The sequence below is a fragment of the Lissotriton vulgaris genome, chromosome 4_1, assembly GCF_964263255.1.
Source record: "Lissotriton vulgaris chromosome 4_1, aLisVul1.2, whole genome shotgun sequence".
Lineage (NCBI taxonomy): Eukaryota > Metazoa > Chordata > Amphibia > Caudata > Salamandridae > Lissotriton > Lissotriton vulgaris.
In genome coordinates, this window is record NC_141691.1 from 547,938,300 (window position 1) to 547,956,049 (window position 17,750).

Genomic DNA, 17,750 nt, shown 5'->3' on the forward strand with positions numbered 1-17,750 from the left:
ATATGCTGCTCAATATATGAACAATATTAATTATGATAGCTTGAATTGTTCGAGAGCCACTGAAAATAAAAAAACATTAGGATGTGAACGATACATTTCTTTTATATGTTTTTTCAAATATTACTTAAAATAAGGCTTAGAGGACATGTTGCATTTTTAAAAAACATTTAATTGTTAAATATATTGTGTGTTTTGTAGAGGTTTGCATTTTCTATTTATTTTGTTTGGCTATGAAGGTATATTTTTTAGATAGTTAGCATAATGGATTTTTTGGGATAGGTATATCGGTATGTTATGTAGATTTGAAGAGCACACTATCAATCAGAAGGGTATCCTGGGGCATACTATTTGAGAGTGTTGCAAAGTCATTTTTGTGCCCTGGGCACCCCCCAACATTTTGCTGATTTGTACTATTGGTAACTGACTCTGACTGACCCAGGGCACTGCCGAACCAGGCCCAGAAACAGTGCTATGCTGAAAGAGACACTTAGAATACAGTGGAAACACCTATATACAAAAGGGTACACTATCGGTTGGGGTACCCCTGTGTTTGGCATGACCTACCCTATAAGGTCCTAGTACATAATAGGGCAGGAGAGTTGAAACTACATCTAAGTCCATCGGTCTGTAATGGGGCATGGCAGTTTAGAGACCAGCATCCCTTACTGCACTTGCATGTGTTCACTGCTGAGCCTGGGGTCAGTTTAAAAGTAGCCCTGTGTTGCAGGACTGCTTTTAAAAACTAAATTGTGCCCAAACTCAACTTTGGTGTTTGGGGCACTTAGAAATGGATAACCTACAATGTTTGGGCATATTAGGTACCCCCAGGGTCTCGCCTAGATGTGCCAGGGTTGGGGGTCAGGTATTAATAAGGTGGACCCTTATAAAATATGTTCTATATGCTTTGGGTTAAGAGAAATTGCACATTTCACTCCCCGCATTGTGTAAAGTGCTGCACAAAAAGTACTTCAGTGCTAGGAACTGTGGAGGGAGGATCTCCAATATGTTTACATATTCAGAACCCCTAGGTGATAAAGAGCCCCTGGGGTTGACCAGCTCTGCTGGGAGGGCAGTGTTCTGTTACACAGGAATGCCAGAGCAGGGGGGGGGAGGGGGGAAGTCGTAAACAATGGACTTCAAGGGAAGGGGAAGACACCAGTGTCATTTACAACTCTACTCTTTTGAACCCAGACAGATGCTAGGCTTAAGTAAGGAATGTGCAGATGCAAGGGGGGAGTCTATGGAGATTATCCTAGGGTTCTATTTAGCCAGCTCTTCCCTCCCTGCTGGAAAATCAGTCAATATGACGTTGGAAGAATAGGGGCACTTTGAGACAAAATAGTGCCACACTCTGCAGGAAGTGGTCATACCTTCGGGCGATACCCTACACCCCATTAGACAGGAGTAACATCCTGCTTCACCCAGAGAACTTGGAATAAGTATCTGAGAGAGGCAGTGCCTCTCAGATCTGCTGCTTGAAACTTAAGAAAACAAAACGGCCCATGCTGACAATTTTGATGTGCATTTTCTAAAGCCTGGCCTCCGAAGATTGCACCTTCTGCGCCATCTAGAACTACCACCGTGTGGACTACCTTACTGTAAAAGGACTAAAGAGTGGACTCCCTGCAAGCTACAGGTTAACAGAGCTCACCTGGAACATCACCTCCAAGAATCCTCAACATGGATAACTACCTGTGGATGTGTAAGGGTTTTGTCCAAGTGGATGGAGGAAATTCAAGTCCTCAACTTTCAAGGACCATCTTGGAGATTCCTGTCTCTTAGAGTTAATTTGAGACACTTTGGGACCGTTTGGGGAGCTTCAAGAAGAAGTTCCACAAGTTTGGAGAACTGTGGAGCAACTTTGGAAAAAAACATCATAGGTGGACCAACTCAACCTGGTCAGCCAAGCCGCCTGACTTCAACCGCGAGTTGGCCTGCCGTCCAGGTTTGTCCTGCTGAAAAACTCTGTAGGTCCTACTCCAGAGTTTGACCGGGAGTAGGCGAAATCAGAGGCCAGCGAACCCTAACCAAATCCGGTCTAGTGGAGAGCATCAAGGGACCCCACAAGAAAAAGCTCTGTAAAAGTTTCTAAGTCCGAACAAGGAAAATGTGACCGGAAGCAACAACGAAAGCGAAGCCTGGATCCTTGGCTCGTCCCACTGGAACGCTCCGGAGGTTGCACTTCCAGAAGTTTGACCGGGAGCTTGTCGCAAGGCAATCTGGCGAACCCTCACAGAATCTGGACTGGCTGAGAGCTTCGAGAGACCCCCGAAAGAAAAGCTGCTGAAAAGTTTCTAAGTCAGAAGGTAAAAACTTTCACTGAGGTTTACCATGAGGGGTAGCCGGCCCGGGGTTCCATCGCGGTCAGCCTGAACCGGTCTATTGCGAACGATGTCACGATAAGGCGCTATAGGTTTCTATGTGGCTGGACAACAACGCACACAACTGCAAGGAACTCTTCAACATCGTGAAAGAGCTCTCCAACCCCAACGCCGGCAACAACGACATCACCCCATCGCAAGACCTCTGCAACTCCCTCGCCTCCTACTTCCACAACAAGATCGCGGACATACACAACAGCTTCAGCACTCAACCGACGCACGCCACGACCGAACTACCGCCCCCCACCACCACCCTCCGCGCCTTGACTCCGATCAGCACCGAAGACACCGTCCGCATGATGAACTCCATCCACTCCGCATCTCCAACCGACCCCTGCCCTCACCACGTCTTCAACAAGGCCGACGCTGTCATCGCACCCCACCTGCGGGACATCATCAACACCTCCTTCAACACCGCCACCTTCCCGGAGAGCTGGAAGCATGCCGAACTCAGCGCCCTACTCAAGAAACCTACAACGGACCCCACCGAACTCAAGAATTACCGCTCCATCTCGCTCCTCCCGTTTCCAGCCAAAGTCATCGAGAAGACCGTCAACAAGCAGCTGGCCGCCTTCCTCGAGACGAACGGATCCCTCGACCCCTCACAGTCTGGCTTCCGAGCCAACCACAGCACCGAGACTGTCCTCATTGCGGCCACCGATGACATCCGAGCCCTGATGGACAACGGAGAAACAGCGGCCCTCATCCTCCTAGACCTCTCCGCGGCCTTCGACACTGTCTGCCACCGCACCCTAGTGCAGCGCCTCAGCAACGTCGGAATCCAGGAGAGGGCACTGGAGTGGATCATCTCCTTCCTCGACGGAAGAACACAGAGAGTCCGACTACCACCGTACAAGTCAGAGGCCACCGAAGTCATCTGCGACGTCCCTCAAGGATCCTCGCTGAGCCCCACCCTCTTCAACGTCTACATGAGCCCCCTCGCGGCCATCGCATGCCAGCACCACCTCAACATCATCTCCTACGCTGACGACACCCAGCTGATCCTCTCCCTGACCAACGACCCCGCCGCCGCCAGAGCCGACCTTCACGAAGGGATGAAACACGTAGCCGAGTGGATGACGACCAGCCGCCTGAAACTGAACTCAGACAAGACGGAGGTCCTCATCCTGGGCTCCTCGCCCTCCGCCTGGGACGACTCCTGGTGGCCCCCGCCCTGGGCACCGCACCCAAACCGACAGACCACGCACGGAACCTGGGCGTTATCCTGGACTCCTCCCTCTCCATGGCCAGACAAGTCAACGCCGTCTCCTCGTCGTGCTTCAACATCCTGCGCATGTTACAGAAGATCTGCCGGTGGATCCCCACCGAGACCAGGAAGACAGTCACCCAGGCCCTCGTCACCAGCCGACTGGACAACGGCAACGCCCTCTACGCTGGAACCACCGCCAAGCTCCAGAAGAGACTCCAGCGGATCCAGAACACCTCAGCCAGACTCATCCTCGACATCCCACGACACAGCCACATCTCCGGACATCTGAGAGACCTGCACTGGCTCCCCGTCAACAAAAGAATCACCTTCCGTCTCCTCACCCACGCACACAAAGCCCCACACGATCAAGGCCCGAGCTACCTCAACAACCGCATCAACTTCTACGCTCCCAAACGCCATCTCCGATCAGCCAGTCACGCCCTCGCCGCCGTCCCCCGCATCCGAAGAACGACAACAGGAGGAAGGTCCTTCTCCTACCTGGCCGCCAAGACCTGGAACTCCCTCCCGACCGACCTGCGCCTGACCCAAGACCACCTCTCCTTCAGGAAGAAGCTCAAGACCTGGCTGTTCGAGCAGTAGCAGCACCCCCTCCCCCCCCCCCCAAGCGCCTTGAGACCCTCCGGGTAAGTAGTGTCCTCTATAAATGTCTTTGATTGATTGATTTGTGCTAAATAATGCTAAATCTTTGAAAATTCATATGTCTGGTTCCCTACATTGGATGTTTTTCATTTTGGTTTTCATTTTAAAGATAAAAATATTTCCCATTTTTATAAATTGGTGTTGGAGGTATATCATGCATTGTGTCTTAATTATTTACTGAATTTGTGCATTTAAATGCTTTACATACTGGTCTTTGAAGTTAAGCCTGCCTGCTCGCAGCCAAGCTACCAAGGGTTAAGCATAGGAATAATTTTCTAAGACCTATTCTGAGCCATATACTGTGTTAGTGGCCTTATTGCCGGTGGTAGATGAACATTTGCCCCTACTAATAATTCACTTTCCAACATTTTGTGCTCAACGGTTGGGATGAGGACTAGTGTTCAAAAAGTACACCTTTCAGTAAATGAATTAGGATTATAAAAATCCTCTAAATGCCTTAGAACAAAACTTTTGAGTTTGATTTTTGGAATTTGGACTAAACAGTTTTTAATCCAGTGTTTTGATTTTTCCAAATTGTTCAAAGTCTGTTGTGCCTAGTTGTTGTGACCCAAAATTAGGGAACCATGGAGCTTGACCTTGCTAAACTGTCCCATTTTCAGGGAGGCTGATCTTAGGGTACAGTCTAGGCTTAGGGGGCTTACTGCTTCCAACAAGATTAAGAAGGCAGGGTTGCTTAAGTCCCTAAAGGCCTAGGCTGGGGTATCTGGGGAGATTCAAGGGGGGATGGAGGGTGTTCCCCCGCAATCCCACCCAAGAGGGGGGTGAGGATGATGCCTCTTGCATGTTTCTAGTGTTAGCCATATGATTCCAGATGGTGGGCTGAGGGGGGGGGGGCTCTTACTCCAGAAACTCCACTGGCATAATTAGCTTTAATAGCTTTGGAGCAGAGGAAACTGGAACTGGCTGAAAAGAAGTGGGGGAGGAAACTAGAATTGGCTAAAAAGAGGTGGGGAAGGGAGGAGGCATTCAAAAGAAATGATGGCAGTGAAAATGATGAAGATTTTGAGATGTCCAGGCGTGGTGAATTTGATCACAAACATCCCAAGGGTATAGTGCTCATGTACACAGAGGGGGATGACATTGACAAGTGGCTAGAAGCTGTTGAGAGGGCCCCTAAAATGAGTAGGGTCCACTCCAAGTATTGGGGTGCACTCCCGTGGGAGTGGATTCCAGTAGCTGGGAGGGATAGGCTCCTGACCCTGAGGGGGGAGGATGCAGAATCATACCAGCAGATGAAGGCGTGCTTAGTCAAAGATTTGGTCTGACTCCAGAGCAGTACAGGGTGAAGTTTGGAGGCACCAAGAAAGTGAGTTCAAAGTCTTGGGTAGACTTTGTGGACGTTTCAGTGAAGGCATTTGAAGGCTGGATTGTTGGTAACATGGTTGACTCATATGAGGGTTTGTATAGTTTGTTTTTGAAAGAACATATTTTGACTCATTGTGCAGAAGAAAAGTTACGCCAGTATCTAGTGAACTCTAAGCTGACGGGCCCCGGAGAGCTGGTAGAAGCAGCAGATTCGTAGGTGAGAACCTGGGTTTCCATTCCGCACCAGTAGGGTGACCAGAAGAAAGGAAGCAGGTCCCTCCCAAGGGGAAAGCCCAGGCAAAAGATCAAAACCTGAAGGAGTCCTCCAAAGACTCACAAAATCCAGCACCAGGAGGGTGGGCCCGATCCAACCCAACTTCAAAGAGAGGGGTATCAGGGAAAGAATGGTAGGTTCCCTCGAAGGTGGATATGTGCTTTGACTGTAACCAGCCAGGGCACAAAAAGGCTGATGCGGTCTGCGCATCACCTTTGTCTCTGAGGCTATCAGAGACAAAGGGGCTAGTGTAACTATGGTCCTGGATGAGCTGGTGCCTCCGGAGAGGTTGCTACCTGGGGAGTTTCACCAGGTGACCTATACATAGAGCTCTGCCAAACTCCATCCTATGGCTGTAGTAGATTTGAAATGAGGAGGTGTGACAGGCCCTATGAAGGTAGCAGTGTCTAAGGTGCTCCCAGTCCAGTGTTTACTGTGCAATACCCTTTAAGCCTCTGAGTAGTCAGAGATGGAGAGGGGACTCCATATGAACATTTTGGAGCTCCCCTAGTGGTTATGTGCTGTGACCATGACACAGACTAGCCTGAAGGGAGGGGCTGGACACTTGGACCCTGGAAAAAAGGGCCAAACAACAGCCAAGGACAAGGGTACTGGGCCTGGTGAGCCAGCCCAGTGAACTCTAGAGGTGCAGGAAGAATCTAACCCTGGTGGAGTGGATCTGGCCTCTGAGGGAGGGACTCTAACCCTACCAGAGCTGTCAGATTTGGCAGAACTAACAGGAGCAGGTGGACTCTCCAGAGACGAGTTCAGTATGGGACAATGAGACTGTCCCATCCTTGAGAGCTTGAGGCGGAAGGACTCTAAAAAAAAGAGGAGGGGGTGACGGTGGCTTTCATAGACTCTGCTGGGAAGATGGACTGCTTTATACTGAGGCCAGAAACCTCAAGGTAGGGGCGAACAGGATGTTGGCGGTGCCCCAAAAGTGCAGAGAGTTCATCCTGACTTTGAGTCCATCCCTTTGGCAGGACATTTTTGGGCAGACGTAGACATGAACCCCATTGGTGAACCATTCAGATCTATAGATCTGAAAAGGTAAAGGAGTTTTGCAGCTCCTGTGTCACCTGTCAGGCCAGTGGCAAGGCAAGGGACAAGCCAAAGGCTCCCCTAATACCACTGCCAGTGGTTGGGGTTCCTTTTGAAAGGGTGGGGAAGGACAGTGTTGGCCCCTTGGACCCACCTACTGCATCAGGGAATAGGTAAATCCTAGTGGTAAAGGACCATGCCACTAGGTACCCTGAAGCAATCCCTCTTAGAACCATTGATGCTCCTGCGGTGGCTAGAGTATTGCAACAGAGTGGGTTTTCCGAAAGAGGTGGAGTCAGATAGGGGCACAAAATTTCAGTCCAGCTATCGGACTGCTATGTGGGCTGAGTGTGGTGTCAAGTACAAGTTCACCCCTCCCTATCACCCACAAGCAAATGGTCTAGTTGAGAGATTCAACAAAACCCTGAAGGGCATGATAAATTGGTTGTGAGAGAAACTCACTCGAAAATACATTCCTGTCTCGTCGTTCAAGTAAACATCCTCCCAGCTGCAGGAGCAATGGGCCCGGCCTTTCTGTCTCCGTGCAAGTAATTCATAGGCTCCGTTGCCATGGTAGGCCCATGCCCCCTCACCTCTCATGCAGACACGTAGACACAAGACGCTTATACACGCATTCACAACCAGTATAGAATAGCCTCTGTCCGAGAGACCTTTCCCTTCCAGATACTACAGTTCCTTAAACATAAGATATCAGATACGATTTGGGATTAGGTTGGTCTGACATCCCAGACTTATGTCTGCACCTGTAGGGCTAAATGTCAAGTCCCCTTCACCCTCCAGTTACACGTCAGTCACACGTCATACTGCTGCGCGCGCATCTCTGCCATGTATTTCTGCTGACATTGCATGATTCTCTTATGGATCCACCTACTTGTGACCTCATGATAAATGACGTTTTTAGTACACGCCTTTATACACGCCTTTATGCACGCCTATTGCAACACCTTTTCAGTTACGTATGAACATTTTATCTCTCTTCTCAGCTGTTACGCCTTCTGCATATGCCTTTACTGTAATGCATTGACTATATATATGAATAACTGTCAATAAAATGTTGTCTGTCAGTCCCTTCCCGAACCTATGTGGTGACGGAATGGTATGCCACCTTGGCTCGAGCCAAATACCCAATTCCTTTTTAAGGAATAAAACCCTTTTTGAGTAAACCTCAATATCACGGATTTTGCCTCTTATTTATCTGAGTTATTCTTATTGATTTTTCCGCATAAATTAAGCATGGGTAATTAGAATTTACCACACACGCACAGTGCGCCTTGTGCGGTGCAGATTCTTCATTCGCTCTCTGCAACTGCATAATAGAAAAGAGTGTGTGGCCACACCTATCTCTATTCGATCAATGAGAAGAACACATGAGGTGTGCAGAAAGCAAAAGGTGGACTGCAGAACTGAGAATGTACTACACAGCAATAATTAACCACTTATAATTCAGTGTGTTGGCAGCTAACTAGGATTTATTGGCACATTGGTCTCTAGAGGATACACCAATGAGGCTTCATAAGACTCAGGACATGCCTCATATCCCAAGAAAGGGAACCAAAATAAAAAAACAGCAAAAGCAAAAGGCCTAAGAAATATCTACTGACCATCAAAGGAAGACATAGAAGCTGGGATCACCAATTGCATAACTAAGATGGACTTGTCATGTTTAATTTGACTAATATGGGTGGTTCGAAGAAATTGTTTAGCAACCCCGCACCCTCTCCCTCCCTTGATCAAACACACATGCACATTTTCCCAGGCACAGGACGAACCAGCAAAAACAGAGAGAAGCTACTGGAAGTTCATGCCAACAATGACTGGGGAAGAAGCTTACAAGGATATTTCTGATAAATAAGTTTTGATCGACTGTGCAGAAGTAAAGGATGATTACCCATCAAAGAGAGACGCTCAGATGGGCCCCAACATCATTGGATACAGAGTGAATAAACTCTGCAAGTATGGCAGAAAGACATAAGGCTCGATTCAGAGTACGGCGGTCCTACTCGTGGTGGTGGTTTGCCACTGCCACACTGGGTGCCAACCACAGTATTTTGAAGTGTGGCGTTTGGACCCCCACAAGACCACCGGCTATGCCGAGCATATTACAAGTTGCATGCCCACCTCCCATTTCCTGGCATAAAGCCCACCATAAAAATGGTGACGGAGAGGACACAGGGGTCCCCCTGCCGCTCCTGAGCCAGGGTGGGTTGAGAGGAGGGGGGCCCTTGTAGTGCCCCCATGGATTTGCCCTCACAGTTCCTGAACGGTGTGGCAGGTATGCCCTACCATGCAGGAAGGTGCAGTCGGCGGTTTGCATGTTAGGCTCTTCTAGGAGCCTAACATCAGCCGCCACCAGGCTGCTGCAGGACCGACCTCCCCAGACCAGGATTGAACTCATAATTTGGGGGCGGTCGTACTACAGATTTGGTGGTCCCACTGCCGACTGCTAGTTTTCAACCCCTCTGTAGGACCACCAAAGTCGTAATCAGTTCCATAGTAGGCTGAAAAATGTTCAAGTATAGATATGTATTAAGTGCTTGAATCAGAAAGTATCCAGACATTAAGCTACTTAAAGCCAAAGGAGCCTGTTGCTCTTAAACAGAAAAAGTCTTTAACAAAAACATTTTAACCTTTGCACTGTACCTGTAAAGTCCAATGCCATTTTCCCATGATTCTGCCCCAGCCAGTATGTGTCTCCCAAGCGGCATTGTATTCTAAAACTACATATGAACTGGTTCCACATGGTGACACTCCTGTAGAATACTCAACCTTTCTGGACCCGCAACCCAGTCGAACAGGACAAAATAGTATAAGGCATAATATCAGCCTGGGATTAGTTCACTATTCTTAAAAACTAGTACTAAACAATGACATAAATAAATCATACACCATGAAAAATACAAATCAAGCTATGTCACTGAAAATAAGCAAACAATTGAATATCATACAAAAAAGCACCTGTCACTATCCTGAAGTTTCCTGCTGATCCAATGTCTTATATGGTGCAAAAAATAATTTCCTGCTTGGTTATCCGGTAGTTGGGCGGATGGGCACACTTTTCCAGACAATAATAAATCTAAATTGACAAGCTACGAATAAAGTGTAAATTGGAATCAAATTTTGAGGAGGTACCTCAGAAGAAGTTCTTTTGGTAATTTTTTGTTAATAAGATCTTCATCGTTCAAAAAGACCTAAAAAAGAAAAATTGAGACATGATTAGTGAAAATAGATCAATAAATATCGATTCAATGGGAGAATTAACTACATGTAGTCTGCAGCCATAACTAGTCCACATCTCTAGCTCATTCCTATTACCATTTTCTATAGATACAAAAGCAGAACACAACAGAATACACAAAATGGGGTATTTTTAAGTATTTTCTGTGCGCACAAGGCTAAGCTTACTCAAATAACGGTTATTGCCTTCAAACGAAAATCATCATTGAATGACTGGGGTGTGGGTTTACATAACATTGCACGTGTGGCGAAACACAGTCTTAAATCAGGAACTAACTTTTAAGGACAAAATGTGCAGCTTAACACTGGGTGCATGTTTACATTTTTACGAAGAGGCCTTGGCAACATGTTAGCATATTGTAACTTAAATAAATAATGGCTTGACTACATTTTTAAAACACACTGAATACTGTTGTTCAAATACAATAAACACAAGAAAACCGCATCGACTAATCTGGAATTGTGATTTGGGTACGACGAAATCCACATTATATTCGTTATGGAGTGTAGCAGATGTAAAAGTGAAGGAGCGTTCACAGGTTTCCTTATAATGTGTCTGTGGACAATTTTAGCAAGTATTTCTGCCCATCCTGAAGTTGGTGAACAGTGATTAAATAATCGGAAATGGATAAAACTCAGCAACAGTTGGATGAATTACGTAAAGGTTTTCTCTTTTTTGCTAATACGGATTCCACACACTTGAGTACCCTGATCAGAACATATGTAACTTCGAAATCTGGATTGCACATTTGGCTATATATGAACACGTCTTGGAGAACTGGCTGCTTCACAACTAGATACAATGAAATCAGGAGAGGACAGCTTTACTTCTGATTCGTCCAATAGCTGCAATCTAACAAGCCCAAAAGTCAGGTTTCACATGCAGCATTCATCTTTCACACCTGAAAACATAAGAGCACAGCAATCTAACAGAAAATCACCTTCGGCCATCCAAGATAATGTGCAGTACAATACAACTCGAGCAAATCTGCCAGTTTAGGAGACGCCAGCAACACCTACAACCTGCTATTAAGACACGCAGAATACTTGCAGCATCGCAACAAAAAAACAAGCATTGGCATAGCCATTAGGTCTCGCCTTTGGGAAGTGTTTAGCGAGAGGTTTTAGCAATGTTTTATTGGTATGTTGTAGAGCAATGTGTTCTTATATATTTACTGCAATAACTGACACAATTTTTCTTTTGCAAATTTTATTGCAGGATGTTTGTGAGTGTAGTCTGGGCTTGAGTAGGGCCAAGCCCCAGACATGCACAGAAGCAGCCCCTGGAAAGTGCAGGGGTGGGAGATTGTAAATCGGGGTGTTTATCTGAATTTCACAAACATCAGCGAGGCAGGGCAGCCTACCCCACCTCGGATTTAATGGGGCAGAAGGGCCCACACATCCAGCGGGTATCCTTGTCTGAAAACTGCTACTAGCTTGCAAATAGCGCCTTGACGTCTGATATGAATCACCCAGCCATGGAAGCGCACGTTGGGGCCCCCGTTTACTGAAGGCGGCTCTCCTTCGTGTCTACTGTGTGCGGAGGCAGCGCTGTAAATAAGGCCGGGCAGGGGCATATTTATCGAGGCCGGTGTTATTGAGAGGACAGACGCCGACCGTCATGTTCGGAGGTGTCTGATCACCCCTGTAGACAGGCCTTGTTCTTTTTTATTTCAATGTACTATTTAATAATTTCAATAAAATAATGTAAGAATAAAGTACCCTAATAGCAGCCACAAGTATTACAAAAAATATGCTGAAGCCAATACACGACCTTCTCTGGGTCAATCGTCACAATCGAGAATTACCCCCACCCCTTATGCCTGAATACGGTAGAAAATAAAAAAAAAAAAACAACAAGAAATAGCACAGTAGGAAGGTAAAAATAAACAAAAAAACAGGGTAAAGCCCAACTTTGTGGAGTTCTCAATTGAACCTGCCTCTACAGGCCCCCTCCGCTTCCCTCCATCTGATGTGAAACCTGCTCTGGGGCCACAAGCACGCTCATCCATACTCCATTCCCCAAAATAAGGCCTAGAAGTGTTCCTGGTGTCATAGCGGCCTGCTGCTGTTGTGCTTGGCTGTGGTTCGCATTGTTTGCGGGTCAGTCGCATTGGACAGTGGCCGGTTCGAGTAGAACAGACCCGTGTATTGTTTAGTGATGGATGGTGCTGGACGGCTGAAGCGCTCTTATCAAGACACCATGTCTCAAGCCCTTAGGTTTTCCGTATTCAGTTGGCACTATGTATGACATGTGCCAGTCTGAGATTTAACCATTGGCACACCGTGCCCCCCAAGTCCTCATGTCCAAGGGCACAGTTTATAGCAGAGGGGAAACAATGCTGCGAAAAGGCCACTGTGTGACTGACATCAGTGAAAGAGCAGTTAACGTCTCATGCCACGCAGTTCACATCTGTTCACAAAAAATCGGCTGTCTCCAAAAAGACCCTGCCAACACTGTTGACGCTGGGTTCAGCCTAGCCTCACCCACCATGACCTATGTGATGGCTTTCAGCTATGAAAAGGTGCACAAGGTGATAGCAGCGGATGCTATGGCGTGCTGTGCGCATGAGGGGAAGAGTATCGTGGAGGGAGGACGCCATTTTATGAGCTCAAGGTTCACGCAGGTGACTATACGACCCCGTGATGGGCAATAAACATGATTTCAAATAGCTCTCCCCAAGGAATTCTTGTGCGATTTCCATAAGCAACGACCTCAGAAAACAGCATCTTGGGTGCTTGCAACAAAGGTGCCTGGCCAAGAAGACCCCCTCTTCTCAAGTTTACCATCTGTCGCCGCAGAGCCAAGTACTCCTTTTTGTGGAGGAGTGAAGGATGGGCTTTTTTGCTTTTTTGTAATTTATAGCTTTATGATGCTTGCCTGGGAGAGCTGCTAACGAGAATAACATTTACAGTAGTAAATAGACGGTTGCGCTCATACATTTGAATTGAAGAAAGCCTAATATCCATTACAAACCAAACAAATCATGTAACACATCAAAATACGGCAGTAAGCTTAAGGAACATAATAATGAAAGAGAAAGCACGCTTGGCGCCGCGCTAAAGTAAACAAGCCCACACAAAACAACAAGCCGGGCTGCTAAAGTTAAAAGCAACCACACTGTAGAGTTGAAGAAGGAGTTTATTAACAGATAACTTCACCCAGCATACGGAGCATCCCTTCCGTGGAAAGTACGAACGGTCACTGACAAGCATCGTTTGAACTTCTTAGCCGACGCTAGGCCGAATGGAAGACGTAAAAATGTATATGCCCAAAAAGGGGTAACGAAAGTTGTTAACTCTTGAAATTCTTTTGATAAGGAAACTTGATGATAAGCTGATCTCAAGCCGATAAGGGAGAACCATTTAGCACCCTCTAGGTTTGCTAATAACTCGTGGATCTTAGGTAGAGGATGGCAGTCTACAATAATATTTTAGTTTAATGCGCGCAAGTCCGCACATAGCCTAATTTCAGCAGACTTTTTGCGGGCGACTACGATGGGTGCAACTAATTGCGAGGAATCGGTAGGTTCTATAACACCTTGGTCACACAAATTCTTTAAAGTCTCTTTCAATTCATTCCTCAAACTTAAAGGGACAGAGCGTACTTTATGTGAAATAGGTTGAGCCCCAGGAACTAATCTAATGTGGTGCTCAAAGCCCTTGACAATACCCACTGTTTCGTTAAACACAAGTTTGAACTCTGAAATAATCTATTCTAGAACTTTAGGATGTGTATCCGACAAGCTACACTCAATGTTACACACAGGGAGTTCCCCAACCTTGATTGGGTTCTCATCACCAGGAACCAAATATAAGCCCATGCGAGCAAGATCTTTCCATCCGATGATATTTTTACCTTTCTCTGCCACATAAATTTGTGTCATAGTTTCTCTACCAAGGCATTGTACCAAACCGGAGAAGTACCCAAACATATTTATGTCTTTTTTCCCCAAATGCTTTTGGATTTACATCAGATGGAAGGAGATCAACCTTCCTGTTCCATAATTCATAAAAAGTAGTATCTCTCAGAATTGTAACAGGAGACCCTGAGTCAGTCATCACCTGTAAAGGAACATTGTCAATTATAGCAGAACATATGCCTTTTATGGAATTCTTTTCACCATCACAGTCGAACGTTACAATTACATTGTTAAGCAAATTACTACAAGCTTCAACATCTAAATCAACACAGTTCACGTTAAATTACTGTTAGAAATGGGATCCCTGGCTGGCCAGGGCTTGCGCCAAAGTCAGTCAGGGACCACCACTCCTAAGTCAGGGCAAGGGAGTTACACGCCAAGATAACCCCTGCTCACCCTCTAGGTAACGTGGCGCGAGCAGCAAGGCTAAACTTGGAGGCGATGTGAGCTAAGTATTTGCGCACGCACCCCAGCAACAACACCCAAGGCCCACCACAAAGGAAACTCCACACAAGGTTATATAAAAAATAGCCTTTGCATTATAGTAAAAACACATTAGATAACACACGAACTTTACAATGTGCCAACAGGCACGGGCAGAATTTACAAGGGATTATGTACAGGACAGGGCCACATGGACCACTGTAAGGGGTAGGCACTAGTCAGAAATAATACTTGTAGGTATAACACTTAGCACATAAACATATAATGACTGTAGCACTAAAATAGTAAATGCAGCACACAACCAGTAATTACTGGTAAAGGGTAAATAGCTCCTACGCAACCCTAAACACTGTAGGAAAATCACGCAGGGAACTATGACCTTATCATCAGGACCTATAAAAGGAAAACCATCACCTAAGCAGGTCACTTTTAGCAAAGGTAATAACACATAGACAATCCTCTAAGCAGGTCACTCTTAGCAAAGGGGATAAAACATAAAATACCTAAGCAGGTCACTTTTAGCAAAGGTACTAAACATAAACACATTGCACATGAGGCTTTAAAACATATTCAGAGGTGCAGGTTAGAACATTTGCGCAAGAATCAAATATGCAAGTAAATCACAATGCGCAGGGTGCATGTAGCACAACACTAGAACTGTCCCTCAGGCCAACTGGCCTCGCAAGGGGCTGAAATGCCCTGAGTCTCAATGTCAGGCAGGCTGCGCAGGCAGCCAAGAACACAAAGCCTAAACGTAGCAACTTGTCCACTAAGTGCAGGACAGTTGTAAATAATGCTCGGCACACGTTGGAGCCTCGTGGGCTCAAGAACGATGGTGAGGGCAACACAATGAGGGAGCCTTGCAGGCTCTACATAAACAAACATGCCCCCTGAGAGTCTCTCAGGACTCTAAATGAACAAATATGCACTTAAGAGCTCAGCGCTCTAAAATAATGAGGGGCTGTGAGCCTCGTGGGTTCTGGCAAGGAATGCCCCAGGTCGTGGGAGCCTCTCGGGCTCGTGGACAAATTTAGGCAGGAGCCTCTCGTGGCTCTAAATAAAGAAAATGCCCCCAGAGCCTCTCAGGTTCTTAAAACAACTAGGCTCTGCACGTTGAAGCCTCTCGGGGGCTCGGGCAGGAAATCAATAATGCCTCTGGAGCCCTCAGGTCGTCGGAGCGGCCCTCTGCCAACCGGGGCCACACCAGCACAAGGGAACTGCCCTTGGAGCTGAGAAGCTGGAGCAACACTCACCGGCTGTTGTGGCAGAGGCTCTCTAATGCCCCGCTGGCTCTCTGCGGCGTCTCCCGGCCTCGCGGTGCACGGACACAGCTGCGCCCAGGGCTTTCTTCACAGCTGCGGGGCTCTCCCTTCACTCGGGAAGCCTCGCAGCCGGACTTTTCAGACGTGGTGGGTCCTGCGGTGCTTCCTGCCTCTCAGGCAGGCGGCCAATCACAGCGCGAGTCGCCCGGCGAGCCTCCCGCGGCCTTAGCCAATGGCAGCGCGGCTCTCCGGGTGACGTCAGCAGCTGCTCTCTCTCGGTCCCGGTGCTGCGGCGGTGAACACACGGGGCAATGCCGGGTGGGCACCGGCTTTAAAGAACAATAAGGCGCTCTAGGCGCTGTAAGGAAATAAAGCGCTATCAAGCACCGAGGGCCCACAAAAAGCGCTCCCCAGCGCTAGCAGGGAAAGGAAAGCGCTCCCAGCGCTAAAGGGCAGGTCAAATGTCCAGCAAAGTCTTTAGGCAGGCAGGCAGGGGGGCAAGGCTGGGCCCAGAGCCAGCACACTGGGTCTCCAGGCAGGGAGACAGTCCAAGTGGCGGTCCTCCTGGCCCCAGCAGCAGCAGCAGCCCCCTCTGGCAAGGATCCTGGAAGAGAACAAATTGTATGGGGACCCAGCCTCTTCTTATATTGTAAAACCCTTTGTCTGTAGGTACAGGGTGGGGGAGAAACCAGTCGCAGCTGGTTTTGAAGTATCCTTGATAGCTCAACCACCCATTTCATTCACTGGCAGGGCTAGGGTCATCAGTCGCACTACAGGGGGTGGAGCCAGCATTGTGTGGGGAAAGTCCAGCCCCATCAGGGACCAGGTGCACTCCTACCAAGCCATCAACATGCTAATCTCACACTCACCACCGGGCAGACCCATCCAGCCTTCCTAGAGCCAGGCTCACCAGCCAGCTCCAGCCAATCATACGCCAGGCATATTTTACATTAATATGCCAAGTCCTAGAAGTGGCATTTCTACACATGACACACACATGCCACATACACCATTGCGAAGCATTCATTCTCACGAGCTCGCACATACCAAATTCGGGCTTGCACTCCCCACGCATCAGGAACTTCTAGGGACACAGACATTCCCCATGCATTCCTATGTGAGAGCAGGCCAGCCTAACTACATGCACGCACTTTACTCTGGGACACAGGGAAAAAGTGCGCACAGACCAGGAAATCATCCACACAGATCACAGATCTAAAGCAGAAAGATTAGAGGTGACCCTGCCAGAAGGGCCAAGTCCAACATTTACTTTTTAACATGTCTACATACCCCCTGAAAGTGACCTATTTTTTTTTACAAATAACAGATCGTTTGTTGATGGCGGGGTAGTTATGTGAATTATTTATGTGATTTTTGGGACCACATCTGTAGCAAAACAAAGCATGTTTCTTGTGGACAAATGTAGCATTTTTGTTTTTAACATTTACTGCACATAAGGAATTGTCTTGGTCGTTTTCTGATGATGAAATGAGATTAACTCCGCTTTTAGAGTTATCCTGCATTACTTTACTGGAAAGAGTGGAACGTTCAATGCTTAAAGTTAGGTCAATTACCTCGGATAGAGAAGGGTTTTTGCATCCTAAAATTCTCTTTAATTTTATGTGAAACGCAATTAAAAACAAACTTGTCCCTGATATAATTATCAGAAAGTTGTCCGAAATCACATGTAGTTGCCAAAACTAAGTGCAGATATATACTCTTCCACTTTTCTTCCCCTCTTTGTTTTCTGCTATAAAAATTATGTCATTCAAGCATGATGTTTGGTTCTTCTGGAAATTGTTTAAGTTGTGCAACTGCTTCTAGATAAACATTCCATTGTCCATCACCTGCATGAGATGCTGGCGGTGGAATAGGTACAATACTATGTAAAATCCTTTGTGCAGCTTGACCAAGACATCCAAATAACAATGAAAATTTAGGAGCAGGTGCATAACCAACAGCGTCAATGGC

General features: G+C 47.0%; 1 protein-coding gene across 1 annotated transcript in view; it reads right to left on the reverse strand.

The window, feature by feature from the left end:
* FBXL2 (F-box and leucine rich repeat protein 2) overlaps nt 1-17,750 on the reverse strand; it is a 433,116-nt gene that overhangs the window by 315,954 nt on the left and 99,412 nt on the right. The window contains exon 2 of the mRNA XM_086966812.1: nt 10,046-10,104. Coding sequence (XP_086822938.1) covers nt 10,046-10,104 — 59 coding nt within the window. The remainder of the gene's footprint in view (nt 1-10,045; nt 10,105-17,750) is intronic.